The sequence below is a fragment of the Vombatus ursinus genome, unplaced genomic scaffold (assembly GCF_900497805.2).
Source record: "Vombatus ursinus unplaced genomic scaffold, bare-nosed wombat genome assembly UNPS02014814.1, whole genome shotgun sequence".
NCBI classification, from domain to species: domain Eukaryota; kingdom Metazoa; phylum Chordata; class Mammalia; order Diprotodontia; family Vombatidae; genus Vombatus; species Vombatus ursinus.
In genome coordinates, this window is record NW_020954592.1 from 3029416 (window position 1) to 3040051 (window position 10636).

A 10636-nucleotide genomic window follows, 5' to 3' on the forward strand; every position below is an offset into this window, starting at 1 on the left:
ATTTTAATCCATAGTAAATCTCCCCCCAAAAGCAATGCATTATTTTAGGTATAAAGGGGGGAAAGTAGTTAATAACTCACCATATTGAAAATGGGAAACGAAATCTTACTCCAGCTTAATAAAGCAAGGCACGTGTTTACCTTTCATGGAGGTTATAGCAATTTCTTTTCTATACAGTAGAAAAGCCTAAAATTGACCCAAGGTCTTCTGACATTTTTCCTATGCTAGAATCTCGTACTTCAGCTGCCTTTTAATTAACCCCAAAGTATTTATCCGATGAGAATTACCTTGGCTCAGACAAAGAATATTTCCTGCTCTTTCCAGGTTTATATTTGTAAATTTAATAGGATGTCATACGCATGATTTCATTGTGTCTGAGGTGTTGGTCAACTGGTACGGGCTTGTCTATATCCAGAAAAGAATTCAGGTTTTAGCTTTTTGCAAAACCTCCACCATGATGATTTGATAGTAAACATCAGAATTATATTTTAAGTGTTAAATTGCGTTTTTAAGTGAAAATTCATTTCCTTTGCAGAGTGGAACTCTAGTACATAGCTACAGAGGCACTGGAGGAATCTTCGAGGTGTGCTGGAATGCTAGGGGAGATAAAGTAGGAGCAAGTGCTTCTGACGGCTCTGTAAGCATCTTCTTTATTTGGGGGGTTTTCTTATGAGCAAAACTTAGCGATGGAATCACGCAGTGATTTGAGGATAATGCAATGAAGCTTCTTCCAACAGCGTCCTCTTCTGATGCCTCATCAAGGCATACAGGGAGACCCTAAGTTCTCAATGCTTATACTAGAGGAAAGTAAAATATGGCAAATGCCACTGAGCCTGATCCTGGGGGTGGACTGTATGTCTCTCCTTAAAAGTCCCCACCTAAGTTTTCAGAGACTCATCGCTTAGAAGGATCATTGATCTCAAAACAAATAGGACCTTAAGAGACCATCAAGTACGACTCTTTCATTTTACAAATGAGGAAACAGACCCAGAGAAGTTAAACAGCTAACCGGAATTCCACAAGTGGTAAATAAATTGCAGAGCTAGGGTTCAATCCTAGGTACCACTCTGCCATGTTGGCTGGTGAGCAGGCTACCTGGTGATGACCGTAGCAACTCAGAAATACAATTTACTCAGGGGTGGGAGAGTTGTGATTTGTTTTCATGGAGGGCGTAAAAGGGAGGAAGTCATGGATCTTTTGAAATGTTGAAATATAAGGGTGGGCAGAGTCAGATATTTTCATAATGTGACACCAGCAGAGAATGTTCCGTACCTTTTACTGAGTGTCCACAGTGTGTAGAATATTGTGTTAATGCTGTCATTTTTCTCTTTCCTTGATATATGGAAGTAACATAATGATTCACAGCGTATTTAAACGTTAGCTATTGGAAGTCTGGTCCCAGGAGTAGTTCCTGTTGTAGAAATTCACATTTCTCTAGCCCTTTCAGTTTCACAAAAGAATTTCCTCTCCTTCCCGTCCCCCATAAAAATCCCGTGATGTAGGTAGAACAAGTATTATTAATCTCGTTTAATAGCTGAGGAAACTGCGAATCATGAAAGACATGTAGGATTTAGAATAGAAAGATATCCTCGAGGTTATCTACTCCAGTTGGAATTCAAAGGAATAAAGTCTGCCAACAAGTATCTGCTATCCACAAGTGCCTACAATATGCCGGGGACTGTGCACTTGTGAAGAGTCAAAGACAAAGAAAAAGAGTCCCTAGTCTTAGAAGACTTGTATTCTAACAAGGGAGACGGGTTGTACTTGTAGCGTAATAATAATACTTAGTATCCGTGTAGCACTTTAAGGTTTTCCAACTGCTTTACAAATATTCTCATTTGATCCTCACAAGAGCCCTGAGAGTGAGTGACATTATTAGTCCCGTTTTACAAATGAGGAAATGGAGGTTCAGTGTTTTGCCCAGGGTCACACAGCTGAGTAAGTGTCTGAGGCAGGATTTTTAATGTTCTGACACACAACTAAACAGCAGCATGTGCTAGACGCTGTGTGGTCTGGGAGTGATTTGCACAGAGATTAAAGGCATGGAAGCTGATGAGAGGGGACACGGGGAAGAAGAGAAAAGGGTTTAGAACTTGTCTAAGGCCATACAGATAGTAAATAGGAGAGCTGGGATTCAATCTTAGACCCAGAAATTCAAATCCTAGCCCTTACTCTGATGAGAAGAGAAAAATCTAGTCCAATCTCTCATTTTTCAGATAAGAAAACTGAGGCCCAGTTAGGTGATTTTTCTCAGTCATACACTGCTCATGAATGTCAGACCTGGAAGTCAAGTCATTTAACAAACATTTATTAAGTATCTGCCATGTATTAGCCAAAAATGAAGCTATCCCTGCCCCCAAGGGAGCCTCCTTTCTGTAAAGAGACCATATCACCTGACTTCAAGTCTACCACTTTCCATTATACCTTTCTTTGAGATCATCCTATCCACTCTATGCTAACTCTTTTTAAAAAGGTTATTAGTGGTTGAGTAATTGTTTTTCCCTTTGTATAACTCTTTAGGTTCCAAATAATTCAGATTTCATAATATTGTAGATCTTAAGCTGAAGCCATGTAGCCTGACCTCCCTTATTGTCCATATGAAGAAATTGAAGCCCTAGGGAAGATAAGTGGTTTGCCTAAGGTCATACGGGTAGTATCAGAAGTAGGATATGAACTTAGGCCCTCCTCTCTCTCTCTCTCTCTCTCTCTCTCTCTCTCTCTCTCTCTCTCATTTATATATATATATATATATAGTTATTTACATGTTGTCTTCCTTATTAGAATGTAAGCTTCTTGAGGGCAGGGACTATTTTTTTTTTGTCCTTCTTTGTATCTTCAGCACTTAGCACAGTGCCTGGCACATAGTAATAATAGCTCCATCACCTGTGATGGAAGGAAATGGCAAACTACTCCAGTATCTTTGCCAGGAAAACCCCAGAAGGGTCATGAAGAGTTGGACATGATTAAGAACAACTGAACAACAACAACGAAACCGAGTTGGTCCCCTTGCTCCCATTCTCTCTTACCCAATCCATTCTCTCCACACCTGCCAAAATGATCTTGCTGAGGCACAGATCTAACCTTGCCACTCTCTTTCACAGACTTTTAAGAGTTCCCCATTACTTTCAGGATAAAGTAAAAAATTCTTTGCCTGGCATTTAAGGCCCTCTGCAACCTGGCTTCAGCCAGCCTAGGCTGATTTCAGTCACTCTCCTTCACACACTGTCTCTTTGAACCAAATTGTATTATTAACTGCTCTTCTGTGCATTTTCACAAACTGCCCCCACTCCTGTGTCTGGAATCCACTCCTTCTTCATTTATAACTCTCAAAACCCTTATCCTCAGGTGTCACCCTCTGTGTTAAGCTTTCTCTGATTCCCATTTGTCAATATTCCATCCTTCCTCAAGTTACTTTGTATTATTGATATGTGTATGTGTTCTCCACTCTTCCCTGCCCCTTTAGTAGAATATAAGCTTCTTGAGGGCAGGAATGGTTTCGTCTTTTTTTTTTTCTTTAGATTCCCAGGACCAGGCCCATGCTAGGTGCTTTATAAATACTTTTTGAAGTATTGGTTTGGCCTATATTCTGGGTGGTTCTTGGGCTGAGCCACCATTTCAAACCATCATCTGTGAAATATTAGACTGAATTTGTAGATCACAGAATGGTGTATTTGTACCCTCTCATAATAATGACATCTTTCTCTTTCCTTCCAGGTTTGTGTTCTAGATCTGCGGAAGTAAAGGCAAATGCCTATAGAAAAATTTTTAAATGGACCAGCAGTGAATGTGTGGGGTAGCAGCACTCTTCAAAAACAATTCTAACAGCTCAAAACTGTACAAACTTGACTTAAGTTAGAGTGTACGATGAAAACAACTCTCCCTGGCCACAAGGAGTCTAGTATTTTTCTGTAATCTTCATCAAGGAGTAAAACATACACACAAACACAGACACACACACACACACACACATACACACACATACACACATACACAGTCATATCACAGGGGAAAGGATGGTTTCCACCTGGAACATTCAGCCTTGGAAGCATGAAGCCACCAGCTAGACACTGCAGCTGCTTGTTGGGTTTGCATCTGAGAACTCTTTCTGATGGCTGGGAAAAAAAAAACAAAACCATGAAAGCTGTGCCAAAAAAGAAACAAAAACAAAACAAAAAAAAGCAAAATGCTGTGATAAACCAAAAGGGAAAAAAATTCCTCCTCCTTGTGGTGTTTTTTTTTCCTTCCAATTTGGACACTACAGTTGCTTTCCCAAAGGACGTTCAGAGACCAGTTTGTACTGATGAAATGCGCGACTTTGTAATCTCAACACTTTCTATTTTCTAGAATTCTTTTTGTTCAATGGTTTTTCTAACAGCTGGAATATTATAGCCTGGGCACCTACAGGCTTAGATTGGAACTGGGATTTTCCCCTCCTCCCCTGTTCTGTTTTGTTCCTCTTCTCTTTTTTTTTTTCCTTTTTTTGGTTTTGTTTTCTTTTTATCTGTTCAGCAAGCCCACAGTAGATGCAGCCTGATGGACATGACAAAATTTTTGAAAGACAGCTTTCCTCCTCTCTTATCATGCCCACCTTCATCTCTTCATTCACTCCTTCTTTCTTTCTTTTAGTCCTCCACGCTTTAGACCTTAGCATCTAAGTGGCACTTTCAATAAATTGTGTATTAAGTGCTTTATGTGAGAGTAGAGGGCTAGGGGAGCTTTTTACAGGAGAAAGATGACTTATAAGAGAAAGAACCCGGAGTATTTTTGGAAGAAATATTTTTTATGTTAAACAATTTTAAAAACCTAAAATTGCCACCAGAAGTAGGTAGCTTTGTGTGATTCATGTAAAAGACACAGACAGAGTTTGAAGTACTTGAGGATGCAGTATCCCTTTTCCTCTTTGCCTCATGAAATGCTGTAGGAAAATGTGGTTGAACAGATATCAACCTTCTCTCCCCCACTTAGTGTGTGAGTTATTTTATTAACACATCAGCTTGTTTGCAGCATGCATAAAAAAAAAAATCCAAACTCTTGGTTCTAAGTAAAGTATTTCATTTTTCAGGCTTTAGGTTCACGTTAGTAGCTAACCACAGACTAGAGGCACTGGAACTCCACAGAAATTTCCAAATTCATAAGGTGTGGAAGGTGCCATTAAAACCTGCCCCCAAGGTATGATTTCAACTATTATTCATTCCTTTTTTTTCCTTTCTTTTTTTTTTTCTTTTGCAGTAACAGACACAGCTCTTTGGTATCATCACCATTCTAGAGATTACCATTGGCTAGTCATCACAGAGTAGACTTTAAAAGGCTCCAAGATCAGACTTTAGAGAATAACCAAAATAAATGTGAGGAAGATTTTTCCTTCCTGAGGATGAAATATGTAGGTAGGATATTATTAATAATTTCTGCCGCTCTTTATAATTACTTTCCCTGATGAGAAAATGGGGAGAATGTTTGTTTGAATAATAAATCTTTTTACGATTGTTTTTAAGATAGTAATTTCTTTGTGTTCCTAGCAGAGCTCCATATTATTGTGATCAGGTGATCTTTTGCACTATTTTTTCAAAACCCTACACTGGCCTATTTTTAAGATTAGCAATAGGGGAAAATACTTGTGAGAGGAGAGAAGAGGCTCTCTTTTTTTAAATCATGCATTTTACTGCAAGCCTAGGAAGGGATCAGTGGGTTGGTCTGGTAATTGGGGCCCCTGTGGGCTGCTGATAACAGACAGATTCCAGCTGGGTGCATGTTCCAGGGATGATCAGGGGTATTCTTGAGAAAATGAATTGTCCTCTGTGGAGAGGGAAGCCAGTCTCCATGAAATGAGAAGAGCTTCCAACAGTATTTTGGAACAGAGTTGAAGCAGTTACCAAAACTGTTGCATGTTTTTTTTGTTTTGTTTTGTTTTGTTTTTATTAATTGTTCCAGGATGATTAACAAGATACCACTTGGGTATTTGAATTATCCAAGATCTGTCCTCTAGAGGACCAATGAAGTGCTCTGCTTATGATCAGAGTATTTTTTTTCAGCTACTTGTTCCCCAGGCACTTAAAACAAAGCCAAGCTAGAGGTTTCACCATTCCCTTCTTAGAAGACAGTGGGCCCAATTCATTGATTTTCAAATAACATGACACCTACCTTGCTGTCTAGGTAGATTTGTGGAACAGTGTAGTTAGTGCCATCTTTAGTCCTCTCTCTACTTACCCCACATTCACCCCTCCCCCAAAGTAAATCACTGTACAGATTTAACAGCCTCCGAATATCCAAGTGAATGTTGTCAGAAGGTAGTGGCCCCATTTTTGATGCTTACCACCAGTGACCACCCCCCCTAAAAAATAGAGGCAAGGAATCTGGTAAGAAGAACCTGTTAGACAATCTCAACATTAATGTGGGCAGCCAGGGTCTTGCTAAAGTATTTTCATTTTACCTCTTGGTAAATTTGAACCCCATTTGCATGATCAAATTCGATTAGAGCACTGTGCTGAGGAGGCTATGTTAGGTTTGCAGAAGGAGAAATTGCTCCAGCCCTTCGACCTAGCCATCTGTCTTTCAAAAACATGCCACTGGTTCACAGAGAACCAAATAACAGAGCGTGGATGATTCCACACAAATCCATCAACCCCCTCAGAAAAAAATTCATTTTGTTCATCCATTCAGCAAATATTTTATCGAGTAACTACTTACTCAAGATGTCTGCCCTACTGCCAATGAGATGGCGGAGTCATCTTTATACTATTCAGAGGACAGTTTGTTTTATTTTTATCAATTAACTTTGTTTACAATTCTTAAAAATCGTGAGAAACAGAAGTACTTAATGACAGTGACCAAATGCCCTAATTCTGTGAGCATACTAAATAAATCTATCCTTCATTGACTGTCTTCAACTGGGTTTGAAAAGATGAAGAGCCATGTTGGAGGGCCTGTGCCTGAGCTCAGTGTGAGAAAGAGTACTGCATCTTTTACCTAGGAAGCATTGGGTTGGTCCCATGGGGGGACAAAAAGGGCCTAACGTGACAGGGTTGAACACGCACTAACCCCGTGCTACATTGTAGGTCTTTGCTTTTGATTTGTCTTTAAAAAAAAAATTAGATCATTTCAGAGCCAAGTGACGTGCACTTTGTCCAACGTAAGGGTCTGCTTTTTGTTTCTTGTTATTTTTTCCTTTTTTAAAAAAAAAATCTTTGTTTTGCTTTCAAAAAAAATTGTGTTTCTTGTCAAATGCAGAAATGTTTTCAGCCACTCACCGAAGGTTTTGAATTCTGGCTCGTGCAGTTTTTATTGTCTGTGTCAGACTTGCAGCCAGACTCAGTTCTCCGTCAGCATTTCCCAGGTTCAGTTAAGTCAACATCGACCCGTTCTGTTCCCCCGCCACCCCTACTCACCCACACACTTAAAAATCACCTCGTGTGTCGTAACTCATTTGTTTCAAGGAGAGAATCAACAGATCATATTCAGTGTCTTGAATAAATTGCTATATTTTGATATTAGAAAACTTTGTGGGCGTTGTTTCTTATTCTTTCCAGGTCTCTCATGTATATGTTCACATTCCTGCCAGGGGATTAATAGCCTAGATTCTTTTTCAAATTGCTAGTCCATCGAAGATGAATCAAGCCTTGTTTTGAAATGACTGTGCCTAAAAAAAAAAATTACAAATTGTCTTCTGAAGCCTTGCCCGACTAAGACTTATTTATCTATCATCAAAACTACATAGTTCAAAACAACTATCGCTACATATTATGAGCTGGAAATAGCATCAACTGCTGTTTATGTCAAGTACAGCTTTTTTTTTTTCTTAGAAGGAGGCTCCTTTTCATTATTTATTTTATTTCGAGCAAACATGCTCCTACTGGTCAGATGCCCAGACCTTTGGAAGTTTGAGCTTTCAAAAAATTAGATTAAAGCTGAAGATCAAAAGAGTAAGATAAATAAGAAAATTAGTTGAGACAGTTTTTTTAGATCTATAAAGCCTCCAACATGTTATGCTTAGCTCCTTCTAGATTCAGTAAATGTAAAATAAAGATTGTAATACTGTAAGAATAGTAAATGAAGTGACAGGATGGGAGGAGTGGGAAAGTATAGGATGTAACTTCATATGATAACAACAATAATAATAGCTAGCATTTATATAGCATTTTAAAGTTGTAGAAGTGCTTTCCACATATCTCATTTGATCCTTACAACAACCCTGGCAGGTAGGTACTATTAACTTCATTTTACAGATGGGGAAACTGAGGCTGAGAGGTGAAGTGATTAGCCCAGGATTCCACAGCTAAGTAGTATCTGAGGCAAGATTTGAATTCAGATCTTGACTCCCAAGTCCAGCACTCGTCTACTACCACACCTAGCTGCCTCAAAAGAGACACAACCTAATCATCCAGACAAGAAAAATTAACTTTTAGTTTCAGACAGTTCCTTGAATATGCTTTCATTTGTCAAAATAGTAAGAAGACATTATTTTAAGAGCGGAAAAAAAGTATCCAATACTACTAATATAACTGTAAACCCCATTTAATCACTAATCTTTCACAGAAAAAAAATTAGATTTTCACGTCCCTCTAACCCCACTGTGCTTCTAAACTAGACATGGAAAAAGCATGAGCAATTTTTCATTAAGGGATTTCAACATTTCTTTGAATGCCACAGAAACTCCAGTTTCCTATAAGCTTTTGTTGTGGATAGAGCCCTAAGTTTGGAGTCATGAAGACTTGAATTCAAATGCCTCCGTTTCCCCTCCTGTGAAGTGAGGATGATAATAGCATAGTGTCTGGCACATAGTAGGTACTTAATAATTGCTTGTTTCCATCCTATGTCTTATTTAGCTTTTTCAGTAATAAAGCTTTGGGTAGTAGAGGAACCAAAATAGATACACCTGGGACCAAATGTTAAAAATGTCTTGTAGGCAGTGGTAACAATCCAGGAAGATCCAATGGATACCTTGAGGTATTCTGGGCAAGTAGTTGGGGTGTCAGGAAAGTATACTATCAGATAATAAAAATATCATTTCATAGGTGAGGAAACAGGCATGGAGAGATAAAGCAACCTAATTCACAGCTAATAAGAGGCAGGGCCAGGATCTGAATCAGTCTAATAACCCAATGTCTAACGTTCTTGCTATGCCGCTTTAGGTGATCAATGGAAGAGAGAATTGAGTAAATGAAGACTAGGATTATTAAGGTCTTTCTATGTACCACGCACTTGGGATACAGTTACAAAAGAATGACAGTCCTGCCCTGTAGTAGCTTTCATTCCTTTGGGAAGAGGCAATACATGTTAAGAAGTAAGTAACTAAAGAAAAATGTTTTGATTGGGAAAATCACAGGGACGTGAGTGGATCAATAGGGCAAGTCAACAGGATCTCGGCAAGTCAACAGGACCTGTCGTAAGTCTGGGCAGCCTGATAGGTTAGGGGGCTGGGCAGGAAAACAATCATTGGCTGGTAGGGTGGGCAAGAAGGAATAAGGCAGGACTCCCCCATCCCCCAGCACACACACATATCACATGCTGTAAACAAGATACAGTTCAAAGCACAGTCACACACGAAAATAACAATGTTGAAGCACCAGATCCCTGGGGGCTAGGTTGGTCACAGGGCTGAGGGCTAAGATTAACCCTGAAAATGAATGATGGTGATCCCAGTATGTATCACATAAAGGCAAGAAACCCAGCTTCTGCAGAAACCTAGGTCATGCAACTCCTGTGTTGGAATTGACTCCCACTTAAAGGCTGTAACAATGAAGAAATAATGACCACCCTGGAAAACAAATACTTCACCTGGTGTGGTCATATAGCAAGATCAAAAACAAACGTTTTAGAATGATGACCATTTTGACGTATTTCTACTGAAGATTTCTGCTGTAGTTTGAAGGGGAATTCCAAAACATCATAAATAATGCTTCACAAGCCGCTACACACAGATGCATCATAACGTAACCACTCCAGTATCTCTGCCAAGAGAACCCCCAAACAGGGTCACAGAAAGTCAGACACGACTGAAATGACTCAACAGCAAATAATAGTATTATTGTTACTGCTATTAATATTAGCTGATATCATTAATGATTATCTTTTTGTTGTTGTTCTAGACATAAATAATAATGAGAGGAAACACACAATTGCAGAGGGCTTTTCTTAGAATCAAGCAGACCTGAGTTCAAGTGTGATGCATACCAGCTATGTGACCCCTGGATAAGTCACTTCTTTTCAAAGCACCCAGGCAACTCTCCCGTGCTATAAACTGCAAAGTAGGTGCTAATTTGCATGGATAGAGGGAGTCCCTCACTAGGCATTTAATACACTGATAAAATCACAGGTCCAGGGCAGCTAAGTGGTGTAGTGGATGGAGCACCGGCCTTGGATTCAGGACGACCTGAGTTCAAATCCAGTCTCAGTCACGTAACACTTACTAGCTGTGTGACCCTGGGCAAGTCACTTAACCCCACTGCCTAGCCAAAAAGAAAATTTTAAAAAGTATATTAAAAAAAAAATCACAGGTCCAGCCAGTCAAAATCCTTACCACCTAATTAATAAATCTAAAACCTATAAAGTTATTATAAATTAGTATTATTAACATATAATTAATTTTAATCAATAAATTTATTAATGTTTTATTATCTATTTTAATTTTATTAGCAAAACC

General features: G+C 39.1%; 1 protein-coding gene across 3 annotated transcripts in view; it reads left to right on the forward strand.

The window, feature by feature from the left end:
• TBL1X (transducin beta like 1 X-linked) overlaps window positions 1-7554 on the forward strand; it is a 374495-nt gene extending 366941 nt beyond the window's left edge. For 2 of the 3 annotated variants that reach the window (XM_027835315.1, XM_027835316.1), the window contains exons 17-18: window positions 536-637; window positions 3715-7551. In XM_027835315.1, the coding sequence (XP_027691116.1) occupies window positions 536-637; window positions 3715-3741 (129 nt within the window). In that variant the 3' untranslated portion in view covers window positions 3742-7551. Of the gene's footprint in view, window positions 1-535; window positions 638-3714 lie in introns of all 3 variants that reach the window. The other variant, XM_027835317.1, reaches the window with a different exon arrangement.
• The last annotated feature ends 3082 nt before the right edge of the window (window positions 7555-10636 follow it).